The sequence below is a fragment of the Chrysochloris asiatica genome, unplaced genomic scaffold, assembly GCF_000296735.1.
Source record: "Chrysochloris asiatica unplaced genomic scaffold, ChrAsi1.0 scaffold00130, whole genome shotgun sequence".
NCBI classification, from domain to species: Eukaryota; Metazoa; Chordata; class Mammalia; order Afrosoricida; family Chrysochloridae; genus Chrysochloris; species Chrysochloris asiatica.
This window is the reverse complement of record NW_006408648.1, coordinates 4,349,485-4,366,936: the sequence shown is the minus strand read 5'-3', so window position 1 is coordinate 4,366,936 and position 17,452 is coordinate 4,349,485. Positions and strand designations below refer to the sequence as shown.

Sequence of the window (17,452 nt, the reverse complement as noted above, 5' to 3'; positions counted from 1 at the left end):
CTTTAAAGACTTAGAAATAGACACAGCCAGCTTAGAGAAAAGTCTTAATATGTGAATATTTTAACTAGTTGCCATAAAGCTGATTCACGGCATTCCCATGTGTGTCAGAGTAGAACTGTGCTCCACTGGGGTTTCAAGGACTGATGTTTCAGAAGTAAATCACCAGATCTTTCCTCCAAGGTATCTCTGAATGGACTTGAACTGTCAAACTTTAGATTAGCAGCTAAACACACTAACTGCTCGTACCACCCAGCACCTTCCAGGCTATCATGCATAATCATATTTCAGCTGAAATGTCAAATTTTGAGGCTGCACAGGTAGCATTTATCCCCATGTGAAACATGAGAAAGCCAAGGTACCCGTTTCTTACATGGTTTGTCTCATAATCACACTTGGTAAAGCAGAGGGTCAGCAAAAAAGAGGAACACCCCCCAACAAGATGGACGGAAACAGTGGCAGCAACAATGGGCTCAAACAAAACAACAATTGTGAGGACAGCGCAGGATCAGGCAGAGTTTCATTCTGTTGTGCACAGGGTCACTTCGAGTTGGAGTCAACTTTACAGCAACAACAACATAATCACACTACTAAAGTCTGACTTCCCTGGATCACAGCTTCTCTGTCCCAAGATCACCAAGCCCTCCCCGGCTGGGCTGTAGGTAGAGAGATCACTGCCACCATCCTACCTCACCTACCCCTCACTTGAAGGAGAGAAAAACTTCTTAAAAGTTAAAATTCAGGTCCTCTTTGTGCCAGTCAGAGATGCTAAAGCAAATGGAAGAATGAAGAAGTAAAAGAGCTGAACAGAAACATTTAAAGAACATTCGGAGAAGACAAGGTCAAATATTAAACTGAAATGTGCAAAGATCTAGAGTTAGAAAACCAAAAGGGAAGAACACGCTGACTTTTCTCAAGCTGAGGGAACGAAGGAAAAATTCAAGGCTTGACGTGAAATATTGAAGGATTCTATGGGCAAAATATTGAATGATGCAGAAAACATTAAAACAAGATGGACGGAATACACAGTTACCCTACCAAAAAGAAATGGTTGATGTTCACCCATTTCAAGAGGCAGTATATGATCAAGAGCCAATGATACTGAAGGAAGAAGTCCAAGGTGTACTGAAGGCACTGGCAAAGAACAAGGCACTGGGAATTGATGGAATATAAATTGAAATCTTTCAACAAACTGATGTAGAACTGGAGGCACTCACTCATCTATGCCAAGAAATTTGGAAGGCAACTACCTGGCCAACTGACTGGAAGAGATCCATGTTTATTCCCATTCCAAAGAGACGTGACTCCAAAAATGCAGAAATTATCAGACAATATCATAACAACACATGCAAGTAAAATTTTGCTAAAGATAATTCAAAAATGGCTGCAAAGTACACTGACATAGAACTGCCAGAGGTTTAAGCCAGATGCAGACAAGGATGTGAAATGAAGGATATCATTGCTGACAGCTGATGGATCTTGGCTGAAAGCAGAGAATACCAGAACAATGTTTACTTTTGCTTGACTTCGTCTAGGCTTTTGCTTGTGTGGATCATGACAAGCTATCGACAACATTGCCATAGAGAATGAGTATTCCGGAGCACTTAATTGTGCTCATGAGGAACCTATACCTGGACCAAGACACAGTTTTTCAAATAGAACAAGGGAACACTGAATAGTTTAACATTAGGAAAGGTGTGCACCAGGGTTGTATTCTTTCACCCTACTTCTTCAATCTGTATGCTGAACACATAATATGAGAAGCTGGATTTATATGAAGAAAAACGTGGCATAAGGATTGGAGGAAGACTCATTAACAATCTGTGATAAGCAGATGATACAACCTTGCTGAAAGTGAAGAGGACTTAAATACTTACTGATGAAGATCAAAGACCACAGCCTTTGGTATGGATGCACCTCAACGTAAAGAAAATAAAAACCTTCACCATGGAACCAATAGATAGCAGCAAGATAAATAGAGAAAAGATTGAAGTTGTCAAAGACTTCATTTTGCTCAGATCAACCATCAACAATCATGGAAACAGCAGTCAAGAAATCAAATGACATATTGCATTAGGCAAATATACGGCACAAGACCTCTTTAAAGTGTCAAAGAGCAAAAATGTCAGTATGAAGACTAAGATGTGCCTGACCCAAGCAATGGTATTTTCAATTATCTCACATTCATGTGAAAGTTGGACAGTGAATAAGGAAGACCACAGAAGAATTGATGCATTTGAGTTATGGTGTTGGAGAAGCACATTAAAAGTATCATGGATTGTCAAAAGAACAAACCAACTTGTGTTGAAAGAAATATAATCAGAATGCTTCTTGGAAGCCAGGATAGCCAGACTTCATCTTCCACACTTTGGACATGCTATGCTTGGTAAAGTGGAGGGTCGGAGAAAAAGAGGAAGATCCCCCCCCGCCCCACAAGGAGATGGATTGGCACAGTGGCAACAGCAGTAGGGTCAAGCATAGCAAAAACTATGAGGTTGGTGCAGGACTGGACAGTAGTTCGTTCTGTTATGCATAATGTCACTATGAGTTAGTACCCACTCGATGGTACCTAATAACAACAACAAATGTGCCAGTTAATCAACTTATCCAATGTTCAGGATAAGTAAATATGAAATTTAAGGCAGCATATTTCATAGCATGGGGACATAGAGGCCAAATCTCAGGAACCAGCAGGTGATTTAGACATTAAGTAATCAATTTTCAGACTTCATATTCTTTTATATAAGATGATAATTAACAACAGGGCTCTAAGCTGTCTAAATTACCCATTTCCCTCTTAGGCTTTCTCATCCAAGTGTTTAAGCCCCTAAATTGAACTCCTGTGAGGAAAGAGCTCTGTGTTAGTTATTGACAACCAAGTTCACTGTTAACTGTGGATTGGGTCAATCTTACCTATTGGTGGGCTTTTCTTTGTATGTCCTCTGAGTAGCTATAATGTTCTCCTAAAATCTAAGAAAACATGTAAGTCCCAAGATTTCAGTCCAAATGATTGTGCTTAGTGCCCATGGAGGCTCATTGTTCCAAAGAACGTTAAGTCCACATGGTCCCACACCAAAGAAGAGCTCATAAGACAATAACCAGTCACTTTAATAGCAAAGGGAAATGGGCTCGGCACTAATCAAGAAGCTCCCCCAAATACTGCCACATTGGGTCTGAGATTTGCCTCTAGAAATACCTGGTAATATTTCCAAAGGAAGAGAAAATAGTCTCTTTATATATTCAGTTTGGGTCTATTATAATTCTTATTTTCATTTCTGCAAATACCTGGGGTAAAACACAGTCTGACAAAGTAAAGTACAAGATGCTCTTGGTTGGGGGACCACAGATCCCATCCAAACTGTCTACTCACCTCCACCACAATCCCCAAATCCTTGACATAGTCTTTTTCCGTCTGTACCAGCTCATTCAGGACAAACCTGAGCAGGGAATTAAGAACAGTGAGGGTTCCTCTGCATATATATATATATATTTTTTGGCAATAGTTTTATGAAGATATAACTCATATACCATACATTTCACCCATTTACAATGTACAAATCAACAGTCTTTAGTATATTCACAGATATGTGCAAGTGTTACCACAGTCAATTATAGAACATTGGCATCATCACAGAAACAATCCCCGTATCCTTTACCTACTGCCCCCCAAGTCTCCTTCAGCCCTAGTTGGCCATTAATCTGCTTTCTGTCTTTATGAAATTGCCTATTTGAGTTATTTCATACAGATGGAATCATATGAAGTAAGTCAAAATCATTGCTGTAAAGTCATAGAAATTGTTATTAAGCACAAATATCAAAATGTGAAGCTTATGTTTCTCAACATCTCCTCCATCTAGGTCTATAAATTTCTTAAGGTGGTGTTTCCATCTCTCGAACCCTTCCCCAAGAACTCTGTGCTCTTTAATTTACACCACATCAAAATGACAGTTTGGGCATCCTCAGGGTACTCAAATTGTGTCCTTCTTCAATGTCCTTTGAGTCTTGAAGAACAAAAAGTCTGAAGGGGCAAGATCAGAGCCGTAGGGTGGATAGAGTAAGGTTTCCCAATGAAATTCTCCTAGGACAGCTCTAGCTACCCTGGAAGAATGAGCAGATGTCCTGCTGTAATAGAAAAATAATTGCTCGGTGCAAATTTCCTGGTCTTTTTCTCATTACTGCAGTTTTCAATTTTCTTAAAAAAAATTTTTTTTATTGTGAATTGAGTGAAGGTTTAGAGAGCAGATCATCTGTTTCACATTCAGCATAGCTTTTAATTTCTTTAAAATTTCATCCTAGTAAACCCCTATGATTATCCGGTGTTCTTAAAGAAAACCTATCAAGTATACCCCTTTAAAGTCCCTCAAACCAGTCAACATAACCTTCTGAGCTGACCTTTCTTCCTTGAACTGATCTGCCCAGCAGATTCCCCAAGAAGCCACTGGTTGTTTGGACTTTTTAACAAGACTAAGACAAGTATATTACTGAGAGATGTGCCTGACCCAATTCATGGTATTTTCAACCACCTCATCTGCATGTGTAAGGTGGACAATGAATAAGGAAGACTGTAGAAGAATTGATGTGTTTGAATTATGGTGTTGAAGAAAAATACTGAAAGTACCATGGACTTTTATGTTGGAAGAAGTGCAGCCAGAGTGTTCCTTAGAAGTGAGGGTGGCAAGGCTTTGTCTCTCGTATTTTGGACATGTTTACAGATGTGACTAGTCCCTGGAGGACATTGTGCTCGGTAAAATGGAAGGTCATTGAAAAATTGGAAGACCCCCAACAAGATGGACTGACACAGTGACAACAACAATGGGTTAAAATCCAACAATTAGGAGGATCGTGCAGGACTGGGCGGTGTTTTGTTCCGTTGTGCACAGGATTATACTGATCCAATGGCTGCAAAGACATGTTTAAACAGGTTCTGTTTGGAATAAACCCATGCATATATGAATTAGAACATTAGTAACAATACTTTGTTATTTACCCTCTCTCACATGAGGCTTTTGGTAACTGACTTCTTTAACTTAGCATAATGTTGTCAAGCTTCATCTAGGGTGTAGCTTGTGTGAGTACTTCATTCCTTTTTATGGTTGTACGGATAGACCACATTTTGTTTATCCATTCATCAGGTAATGGACAATTGAGTCATTTTCATTGTTCAGCAGTAAATCTTCACATTTAAATCCACAGGTACTTTGGTACCTTATGACAAGATCACCAAAAAGACTCATACCTTGCACCCACACTTAGCACCCCTCAGGTGCTTGCCCTACAAGATCCGAGGGCATCAAGATCTTGTTTTCTCCAGATGACACAAAGATCAGAAATAACATTCTTGTATTTTTCATGGGTTGTTTCCCCTCACCTGTGACTGAAAATTTATATAACACAGAGGACAGAAAGAATAACCATCACTTAAAGGCATCAACAGGAGACTTGTCCACACTATTCTTTGTTAATAAGAGAAGAAAAGAGCTTTGTCTCTGAAGGCCTCAGAGATACCAATAGCAAGTGAGACTTTTAATATATAGAAGCTGCAGTTATTCCAATATGGATCATGGTGACTGTTCTGGAAAATCCCCAGTCAGGGCCAGAAAGATTACCACAGACACCCGTATCACAACTTAGAGCACAGAAGCACCACGTTTTCAGCACTACAAGGACATTTGCTTTCTGTGTCTTCCTTGTTAAGGACTTCTGCATATTTCCCATGTGCCAGTCTCTTCATCTTAGTTTTCGTATGCTTATAACAAGGTAGGTACTGTAAGTCCTATTTCATGCTAATGAAAATATGGAGACTGAAAGTTTACATCATTTGCCCAAGATTACAAAGTGAATATCAGAGCTGGGATTTGAACCCAGTTGTGCAAGACTGCAAACATTCTTTCCCTGTAGCCTGGGAAACTACTTAGACTGTCTTCTGGAGTCCCTGAGGCCTCAGACCCAAACACCCCTCTTTATTTCTCCTGTGCAGATAGTGAAGAGCTAAACATACAGTGCTGGGGTTGTGCATGGGGGCAGGGGAGGTGCTGTGTGCTTACTGGAGTCTGACCCTTATTATCTACATTTAAAAGAAGCTTGTCTGCAGCCACACAAGTGCATTTTTGGCTCAACTGGCAGACGGGAAAAAAATTCTGAGATGTCAAAGAGGGGCCCCAGCACAAAAGTTGTAAGCTTTCTGAACCCAGGAAGCAATTCATCTGAAATTCTTCTTCTCCACAACACAGAGAAGCTACCAGATCCCCGTGTCTGGGGCCTCGGGGCAATGGGGAGGGAACCAAGGAACACATGTCTCTTTATCAGTGTGTCCAGCACTTCCAACCCGCTCCCTTGCTCTTATACATACAGACAATCATGTGTTTTAGACCACAGGAAGGAACTGGCAAGGCCAAAGAAAAGCATTTAAATGTATCTTTAGCATGGCCCAAGTTAGTGCTTGAGAGAAAGTGGCAAAAGAAAAGCCACAGGAAAGTTGGAGTGGGAATTGTGGGCTGGAAAGGTCTTGGAGATGAAGTCCAGCTCTGTGTCTACTGGAGGTATTTTTATCCTTAATGATTTACTGACAGACTGAGGGCTGTCTTCCACTTCCCAGCCTCTAGAGAAGGAGATTGTCTTGGAGCTGCTAGTGGACCTAATCAGCCTGTTCCTTGAAGGCTATAGAAATGCTTGGGGAGATAATGATACATTAAATGACATCCTGAAAAGTTACATAAAATATTCAAACTATGAAGGTCACCAGGTGGTGGTGGTGATGTGCTATAGAGTTGGTTCCTACTCATAGCGACCCTACATAGAGTTTCTGAGGGTGTAAAACTTTAATGGAGCGGAAAAACTTTGTCTTTCTATTGCAGAGCATCTGGTAGATGCAAAATGTTGGCCTTGCAGTTAGCAGTCCAACTTGTAACCCATTACGCCCGCTACCAGAGCTCCTTGAATGATTATTTGCCAAATACATAGAGTTGTTAGGAAAACAATTTTTCATGACCAGTTCTTATTAATAAAAAATTGTTCACAAAGTAAATGTTATTCTTTGGTTCAACTGAAATTGTGCTGGCTATAGTTTAGACCCACTTCTAACTTCTAGCTTCCACAGTGGTAGGGTAGGGATGGTTGGGCTCCTACAGAAAATTCTGTAGGGCCTTTGCACTGTTCCCTGTTAGTCCTGTGGTAAGTGGCTAAGGGCTAATTTGTTATCTCCTGGGCTTTGTACAAATGCCGCATGTATTTAAAATTGCAACTTGGCTTTACTCATCCTCCTCAGGCCCCTTACTCTATTCTATAAAGCACTGAACTGAAAGGTCGGTTTGAACCATAAGGTCAGTGGTTCAAACTCACTAGCCACTCCTTGGAAATCCTATACAGGATCACTATGAGTCAGAACTGACTTGACGGCACTTAACAACATCCTCCTCAGGCCCTTTATTCTGCTCTAATTTTTTCCTTTTTCCAGCTGCTAACATACTGTATGAAGTCCTGGTGTGGTGCTGTGAGTTAATGCGCCAGACTGCAAAGCTGTTTGAACTTCAAGGTCGGCGGTTCAAGCTCACCAGCTGCTCCTCAGAAACCCTATACAGGGTCCCTATGGGTCGGAATCGACTTGAGAACACTTAACAACAACAACAACATACCATATAATTTATTTTATTTTGTCCATAACCTCTTTTTTTCCCACTAGAATACAAACTCCATGAGAATAAGGACTTTTGTTGTTACTGTTTGTTTTGTCCACTTAATAGGTATTCCATAAATATTTGTTGAGTGACTGAATGACTAAAACTTGAAGACTATTAAGCTCATTCTCACCTTTTTTTCTCCTAGACAAATAATTATTTGCTTTCATTTTTCTCCACAAAGATATCATTTAACCCTTTGAAGTCTCACTGCTATTTTTGGGATTAAGTCTTGACTTTCTATACCCCTTGGTCACCAGCTTCAAACAGGGTTAACAAACACTTCATCTCTTTCATTGTGGCTGTAAATTACAGCAGGAGAGAATAAGGATGCAATACAGTTAGAGGACTGAGATGCTCTAACAGATGGACTTTCAGGATAGCTTGGGATTGGAGGAATATTCAGGAGGGAGAAGAGTTGAGTAAATGGGTAAGAGGCAGCAAACTTGTGGCTGCTGTAGCAAAACCACATGATACCATGTCTGGAAACAGAACCATTATATAAATGATGGCTCACAGGCCTGTTCAACCTAAGTAACAAGAGTAGGGACAGGTTTTACCAAGGACTAGCTATTATCTCAAAGGTCAGTACCTTGAACCTCCTTGATACAAGCTTCACTTCAATTTGGCAGAGGACCAACTCTGCCTAACCTGTGTAACACCTGAGCAGCTGACAAGAGCCAGTGTTGTACACATCCCAGGAAATCTCTCTTTGGGGATGGTATTTCTCTGCCTCTAATCACTCACCAAAGAACCCTCATGATTCGGTAGTTAAAGCACTTGTCTACTAACTGATAGGTTGGCAATTTGAACCAACACACGTGCTCCGTGGGAAAACATGTGCAGGTAGCCTTTTCCCATAAAGATCACAGCCTTGAAAATCCTAAGGGACAGTTCTATTCTGTCCTATTGTTGCTGTTGTTGTTAAATGTAGTCAAGTTGGTTCTGACCCATAGCGACCCTTCCAAGGAATGGCTGGTGAGCTTGAACCGCTGACCTTGTGGTTCAAACAGACTTTGCAGTCCAGCTCATTGGCACACAACATTCTATTCATCAACTTCTCCTCCCCTCCCCCTCCCTAAATAGGAAACTAGAGGGCTCATGAGCTATTTGCTCACATCTGCCCCTATGAGGTCAGAGTATTGCTCTGAGTCAGGCCCTTACTATGTTTCCACTTTTGCTTCCTGGGAAACGAAGCCATTAATGTTCACTTAGCCTATTTCCATGCAACAGAAGGACCTGGCCTCATTTATTTGCTTGTCTTCATGTCTCTTACCAGGCTAAAAGAGTGATGCATTGAAGGGAGAAGGACAGGCTAATTAGGAACACACAGGGAGGGACCCTTATGCCTCCCACCTTTCACTGCTGCTCACAATTCCTCACACACTGAGCTATGGCCAAACTCATCAGCAACTCTGCTTCCAAAACAGGGTCCAACCCTCACCAAGGGTTGTTGTGCCTTTGCATTAGCCAGCTATCTTGGTGTTTATCTCATGTAACGTAAGATGGACTTCGCATCAGGGCAGATAACTCAAGCCTTGAAAATCATATGGGTTTTTGTGAAATGGGACAGTAATGTGAATTATATTTTACCACCAACTTTCAGAGTCCTGAAAGGAGCTCTGGTAGCGTAGTGGTTACGAATCGGGCTGCGAACCTTAAGGTAAGCGGTTCGAAACTACCAGCCGCTCCGCAGGAGAAAGATGAGGCTTTCTACTCCCGTAAAGATTTACACCCTCGGAAACCCTATACAGGGTCGCTATGGGTCGGAACCGACTCGACGGCACTTAACAACAACAACAGGAGTCCTGATGTGGCGCTGTGGGTTAATGTGCCAGACAGCAAAGCTGTTTGAACTGCAAGGTTGGCGGTTCAAGCTTACCAGCTGCTCCTTGGAAACCCTATACAGGGTCGCTATAGGTTGGAATCGACTCGACAGCACTCAACAACAACAGGAGTCCTGGTGTGGCGCTGTGGGTTAATGAGCTAGACTGCAAAGCCATTTGAACTGTAAAGTCGGCGGTTCAAGCTCACCAGAGGCTCCTTAGAAACCCTGTACAGGGTCGCTATGGGTCAAAAATTTACTCGACAGCACTTAACAACAACACAGTCAAAAAACAGGGATCTAGTGTGGCGCTACAAGGTAAGCACTCGCTGATTCTTGGGAACCCTCTATAGGATCACTATGAGCTGGAACTGACTCACTGGCACTTAACAACAACAGTAAAAAAACAGAAGGGAGGTTCTTTTGGAACAAAACCAAGTGATGCAAAATGATAACTTTTGGAAAAGGAACTGAGGTAGGACCTAGCCCAGTGACAAAAGGCTCAGCTCCATCTTTGCAGACACCACTTTCCTGACAATTGGGGCAATCTTTCCTCAGATGACGGCTATCAACTTTTGACCATGGGTAGGGAATCTCTGATTCTACAGACCTTTAGTTTATTGTTGCGCAGTCCCCTGAACTGCTGTTGTTTTCCTTTTATAGCAGCATGATGACATTTTCTAACAGATCTAGATTAAAACATGTTTTGTCAATAGCGGCTGCTACCTTACTGAATACACTTCAGCTTAAAATTCTTCAAGTCAGTGACAAAATAGTTCAATGCTTATCAATGCGACACTGTACAGATCTATATCACCTTTACTTATAATCCTTGAAAACACCCTCTCCAGTCCTCCCGTGGATCAGCCAGTCCTGCTCATTATCCAGCGTACAGTGGGATCAGGGAAACACTTACATCCTGCCTCTCAGAGCTTTGGCTTTCTGTTCTTCTTCCAGGTTTCTGGGAGGTGTAGGTGGAGTCATTCTCTCATTCAGACAGCTGGAGGGGTCTTTCAAGCTACCCCGATATGAGCCTTCTTCTAGACTCTGCCAAGAAAAGAAACAGCTTCAGAGAAGCACACGTGAAGCAGTCATTTGAGAGCCCTCTTGTTTCCTTTCTCTCAGCCTCTTCCACAGCCAATGGGAAATAATGTGGCTCTCAGGGAGCCACAAGGAAGCACCAAGAGACCAGGGGCTCTCATCCCGTGTAGCAGGGAGCCAGCCCTGAGCTGCCGTTTTCTCAGGCAAAAGAATGTAGCTGGAATTTAAGTCCTGCAAATTTCCCAGACATAATGGACATAAAGTGACTTATCTCTGGGAAAGAACTACAGACGGAAAGCCAATCATTTCAGTTCGACACCAACCACATTGTCAGAAGAGAAAATCAATGTAGGACCATGAAATGCAGATCAATAAGCAGAAGGCAACCATAGGAGGACCGGTGTGGGGAAACCATGCTTTGTTAAATCATCTACATCTCTTTTGAAGACGTCAATGATATGGATTTAGACTTTTCTAAAAACATCTTTGCTAAGGTTATTGATTCAGGGCCTTTTTTCACTTATTAATTGTTTTCCTTTAATTAAGGTGCTGTAGGCTTGAAGACACAAGTTAAAGAGATTAATGGGGCACTCTAGAAAAAAATTCAGGGCAAAGGACACTGAATTTGAACCTCCAAGTGATCTTATATGAAACAGCGAAAATTGTTCTGTTTCAATTTTTCTCAAATTTTACATCAGACCCCTCAACAGACTTTTTTATGGATGAGATACAGATAATCGTTGTAAGACACTCTTGAAAAATAAAAAGTGCCCAACAATGATGAAGTGAAATTGTTTGCCCCATGGATGGAACTGATGGCAATAAGGATACTCTAGAGTGGGGTCTGGTAGCATAGCGGTTACGAATCGGGCTGTGAACCGTCAGCAGTTCGAAACTACCAGTTGTTTCACGGGAGAAAGATGAGGCATTCTGTTCCCATAAAGATTTACAGCCTCGGAAACCCTGTATAAAGTCACTATGAGTCGGAACCGACTCCATGGCACGTAACGACAACAACAAAGTGGGGTCAGTCATAATATTCTCACAAGTGTCCTGGAAAAAGAGCATATAGTGACACTTAGCATTTTGTTATCCAAGTTGGCAGAAGCAAGGTGGAGGAACAGCAAGAACTGAGATCAAGGTCAAGCAGGGGAAACTATGGAATAAGAAGATAAATATGAAGACAAATCCAAACTACCCTTCCAGGATGTCCACCTGCAATGGCCTCTGTGACTAAAGGAGGTTTCACTGTAACAGACTTTGGAGCCATCAGCTCTAATGGTGAAGTCACAAAGATTTAAAAAATAGAAATAAAAAAGTGCCAACCAAAAGGGTACCAGGAACAAAAGTCTTCAGTCTAGTCTTAAATTCTCTGTACTTGGGATGTCTGCCACAAATACTCTTATTCATAAGTTGAAGAGAGGTCCAGAGGAATAAAACAAAAAGCTAATGAAGTGGCTGATGGGCCATTATGCCATTATGTGAAAATAGACAGAGAACATTAATGCTTGACTCTGAAAAACTTTGAAAGCTGATAAGAAATAGCTACCTTCTTTCCTCCCCACTCTACCCCCAAATCCACAATGTATATCAAGAGCCAAAACTCTGTTACTAACACTAGAAACTAGAATTAAGACGACAGGGTCTTCAAGCTAGAGAGAGGACACTGTTTTAACTTGACATAAAGGTATTCTACAAAACAAGTAATCAACCATGGATGTTATTATCTGGAGAAACCATATAGGCTAAAAATATAAAAAGGTCAAGAAGGGTTTAGCTAAATTTATAGACACAGGCTCTGCAGCCTGTTATTAAGGAAATGAGGGAGTTTGGCAATCCAGTGGACATGCAGGCTCTCCAACAACATGTTCCCTGGTGCCATTACCAGAGACAGGCTCCCCTGGCAGATGGACTCAGCTGGCGATTGATCTGATTATATGCTTTTTGCTTCCCCTGCCCCTTTCCTCATGGTCTGTCACAGCATCTTGTCTGGCTGGGTGGGTGACAGCCAGGACAGGGAAACAGGCCCACAGCTGTCCTGTGGAAGATCCAGCTCTGAGTGCTCCACTCTCAATTGCTGTGGAGAATGAAGGACTTCGGGGGAGTCCAAAGGGCCACAAAGGGACATCAGCTCCATCTCCTCCTTCCTGACTTGCTGTACGAGCAAAAAAAAAAAAAAAAAAAGCCTGTATTATCTTCACAGGGGCTAAGAGTGAAAAGGAAAGAGGAAGAGGAGGCAATTACAGGGTGCACCTAAACTGTGTGCTAGATAATCTGCTTCAAATGATGGGGTTGGATGGAAATGCACCTAAGAAATCAAACACGACATCCTCTGAGGATCTGGTTACCTGTGATAGAATTGGAATACTGAGTGTCCCAGTCAAGGGCCCAAACCAAGCCCATCTTTGCTCTGAAGTGATTCTGACTCATAGTGATCCTCTAGGACCGAGTAGAACTGCCCCATAGGGTTTCCAAGGCTGTAAATCTTGACAGAAGCAGAGAGCTTGGAGTGGCTGGTGGGTTTGAACTGTGGACTTTTTGGTTAGCAACCCAGCATTTAACCCTCAGTACACCAGCTGCTCTTTGGAAACCCAATACAGGGTCTCTATGGGTCAGAATTGACTTGAAGGCACTTTATAATAACAACAACAACTCCAGTCCAGGACACCAGATTGCAATGACCTGGGCTGCTCTTGGGGAAAAAGAGGCAATAGTGGCTGGTTGGCGAATGGGGCTTCTGTAGCCACAGGTAGGATGGCTGTTCTGCCTAGAGCTCAGGGTCACTGTAGTCTCAGTAGACAAAGCAAAGGACGTCCAAGGTTAGGGAAAGAAATGCAAACAGGATTATAATATATAAATAAGATGAAAGAAGGCCTTCCCCATATTAAAAATGAACATATTTTTTAAAAAGTAAAATGCTTATAAAAGTATACAACTGACCCCACTTAGAGTATTCATATCTCCTGTCTGCTGTATCTCTGACCACATGCTCCATAAAATGCTCTTCCCTCTGGGTCCCTGTAAACACTCTTTACATCTGACCCTCCCTGCACAGCATCCATTACACAGTTTTGAAACTGACCATTTATTTGCACTCCAGAAAATATTGAGACTCTACTATGGACTGAATAGTTGCAAAGCATTGGAGAAACAATACCTAAGAGATGGTTCCCGGCCCTCCATCATCTAAGGCACAGTGGTGCTCTTCTAGACAGGACCAGTGCCAGGGAGGATGAAAAGAGAGGCAGGCAATTCTAATGAACGACTCGAGAGAAGCAGCAACCCTTGAACTGAGTATTGGGAAATGAAAAGAAATTCACAGGATACATGAATGGGAGGGCATTCCATGCAGGAACAGCACTGTGAGCCAAGGAGGGGTAGCTTATGAAGCTGCAAGTTGCCTAGTGTACACAGAATATAGAATGTGTATGTGAGGGGGTCCCAGTGGCACTGTGGTTAAAGTGATGTTGTTGCTGTTGTTGTTGAGTCGGTTCCGACTCATACCAACCCTGTATAGGATTTCCAAGGAGCGGTTGGTAAGTTTGAACCACCAACTTTGCAGTTCAAACGGACCTCAAGGTCCAATGCTTATCCTACAGCACCACACCAGGACTCCAGTTAAAGTGCACTTCAAACCCACCAGCCCCTCTACAGAAGAAAAATGTAGCAGTCTGTTCCTGTAAAGATTTGCTGTTGGTATTAAAGTACCAGTGAGTCGGTTCCAAGGCTGCAAATCTCTGCAGAAGCAGAAAGCTTCATCTTTCTCCTGCGGAGCACCTGGTGTGCTCAAACTGCCCACCTTATGGTTCGCAGACAAATGCTTATCCTAGAGAGCCGCCATGCTCCACCATAAAGATGACACTCTTGGAAACCCTATGGGGCAGTTGGACTCTGCCTTACAGGGTTGCTATAAGTCAGAATTAACTCAATGGCAATGGGTGTTTTGATTTTGGTATGTGAGGGGGTGTCAAGTGACTGAGTTATGTGAGTGGGTGTTAGGGATGAAATAAATAACCCTGGAGAGGAATGTAAGTGCTATGTCATAGGGAGCCGTGTCTGTGGCCTGAAGCTGCAGAGACCTCACCTTCTAGGACCAGGTAATGATGAGCTAGGTGAGAGTTTTAAGCAGGGAAGTCATATATGATCGAATTTGAGTTTTAGGAAAGATCAGTCTTCATGTGCCAAAGAGCTTGCATGACTTGGGGGAAACATCTCTGATATGACAGCAAAAAAAAAAAAAAAAAGAAACCAGAACTTAAAATCATATCTACTCTGATTGTTGTTAAGTGGTCAAGTCAGTTCCAACTCATAACAACCCTGTGTAAGGTTTCTGAGGCTGTAAATCTTTGTGGGAGCAGAAAACCTCATTTTTTCCTGCAGAGGGGCTGGTGGTGGGCTCGAACTGCTGACCTTGTGATTCACAGTTCAGTGTTTATCCCACAGAGCCACTGTGCTCCCAACTCTGGTTAGTTACATTATTATTATTTACCTTATTTCCTTATAAAAGGAAACACACAAAAATTTCAGTAATACATATGTTTAAATGATGGTGTTATCAGTCATATAATTTATGCTTAGATCTTTGTCAGTATTCCAATTTTTCTTGAATGAGTATATACTACTTTTATTTTTAAGAGACCTTAGAAAAGAACTATTAAAAAATAAAATTTAAAAAGCTCCCTCTGGCAGTCTAAGAGAGTGATGGTGACTGAAATGTGTGGGAAAGAGTTTCAGCAGTCGAGGCCAGAGAGGGTTTCAAGCATTAGTCGTAGATTGTGAGCTCTATCAAAGAAGGTTCTATATGTGCTGTACAGTCCGTCCCGTAGTAGGACTCCAAGTGTTCACGGAATATACTATGGCACTTTGGAGAGAGGTCAAGGCTCTTCTGATGAAATGAAAGGTAAATTTGCTGGTATGGTGCCACCTACCACTCCAACCAGTTACCTTTTATTCTTACAAATGTGTATCACATTCTCTGAACAGAAAAGCATTAGATCAAATTCATTCCCAGGCAAATTAAGGTGGGTGTGGAGGAGTCGACTCCAGGGCAGCAATGGGATTGGGTTGTTTGTTTTGGAGGAAATAGATAACTATATAATGGAAAAACCAAAGTTTAGATTTCCCAGGCAAATGACGTTTCAGGTGTGTGACTTTGTGTAAAAAACGTCTTGGTGGAAATTTAGATGTTTCTATTCTGATAAGAGCTTTCAGGAATCTTTTCTAGAGAGGGAGCCAGTTCCTGAAAACATGAACCTCCATAATGAATACGATGGGACCATTCTCTTCTCCCATCTGGGACTTGAACTTCCATTTATTCTGCCCCTACCACTGACAGAAAAAGCCAAGTCACTTAAAGGAGAGCAAAGCACACTCACGGTGCAGCTGGCTTCGAGCCTACTCTCCCGTGGCCCTCAAGTCTGCCCTCAGGAAGTCTATCAAAGCAGGAGAAGCACAGGGCTGGATGTCTCAGACCTTCTCTGGACTCCAGGTCAGCTGGTAGACAAACAGGAACTGAGAACTGGTCAGACCCTCCCCTAAAAGGTAGAGGGTCATTAACCAGGGGCCCGTTGGCACCCTTCTGAGCCCAGTGAGTTATTTTGGTGCACCACCGGAGGACAAGAACCCAGGAAGAGGCTTTCATTCTAGAAGGTTGATATTTCATGCCAGTCTTGTGTATGGTGGAATCCTGGAACTCCAGGACAACAATTCAGAGACAATAGATCCTCACAAGGCCATAGGCCAGGGATCTTCTGATCTGCCAACTTGAAGAATAAAACCAAATCCCATATAGGCTGTTAAGTCATTACCCTGCCACATTCTCTCAATCACCAATATGACAAGAAATCTTTTCATATGCCTGGTACCATGCATGCTAGGTTACAGAAGAGAAAGGATAATAGTCCAGATGAGGTAACTATCAGCTGACATTTGTAGGATGCTTGCTTATCACTTTACAAAGCATATTCACACCTTCTTAGTTATCATCTTCTTCATAAATGAGATAAAAGAGAGGCAGAGGAAGGCTAACTTTCCCAGAGCTGTACAGAAATAGTAGAGGCAGCAGGACTAAAAGTCAGGTCTTCCGGTGACCCAGACACTTACCACCACCATCGGGCTGTACACATGTCTAGAAAAAGCTTTATCAAAAAGCACACAAGAAAGGCAGAAGTTCTTATTCTTTGTTTAGAGTTAAAGGTAATATCTTAATTCAAAAATAAGAAAAGAATACTATTTTGGGGTTGCTAGAGATGGTTGGGCATCCTCTCTTGGTAAATCAAAGCTTTGATTGAAGATCAAGGCCAGCAGGCAAGAACTCAGAGAAGTCCAATATGTCCAGGAAGTGAGCCAAAGAAAGTCCCAAAGACTCTTCATGGGTTTCTCTACATTGCAGTTGGGTCTAAGAACACCAGCCTTTCTTCATTTCCTCACAGCAGCTCCTAAGCAGCAGAGACCACAACTCACTGAGGCAGAAGCCTTAGTGTGATAAGGATGTCAGAGACCATGGTGTAACTAAAGGATGCTTTGGAGCATAGGGACACAGGTGATCCCACAGCTTTTGGTAGGTGTCAGGGGCCCAAAGCTTTCAGTGCAGACTCTTTTGAATAACCAATAAAACAAGCAAAAAGAATCCAGGATCAAGACAAAAGCTGAGGCATCCCCATTACTTCTATAAGATGGAAAAGACCTTATTAGTTCTTCCTTGCATTGGACAAAGATAACTTCCACCCACAGGCCTAGGTTCCACCCTCTGGAGCAACAAAGAAGCAGGACCCACCCTTCTTTCCCACGACTGGCCATGCTGCAATTATCAATGACAGCTCTCATGTGTCTTCTCTCTCCCAATCTCTCCCCAAACTTCATCTTAGATTCTTCAACTGAAATGGGTCCCAATGTACTGGTTACCTCTTCTGGGCCC

The 17,452-nt window shown here is 42.3% G+C and overlaps 1 protein-coding gene across 1 annotated transcript in view; it reads right to left on the bottom strand.

The window, feature by feature from the left end:
• The window catches only part of KALRN (kalirin, RhoGEF kinase), a 154,124-nt gene that overhangs the window by 66,067 nt on the left and 70,605 nt on the right, over window positions 1-17,452 (bottom strand). The window contains exons 5-6 of the mRNA XM_006869371.1: window positions 10,412-10,542; window positions 3,368-3,434 (exon numbers count right to left, since the gene is read on the bottom strand). Coding sequence (XP_006869433.1) covers window positions 3,368-3,434; window positions 10,412-10,542 — 198 coding nt within the window. The remainder of the gene's footprint in view (window positions 1-3,367; window positions 3,435-10,411; window positions 10,543-17,452) is intronic.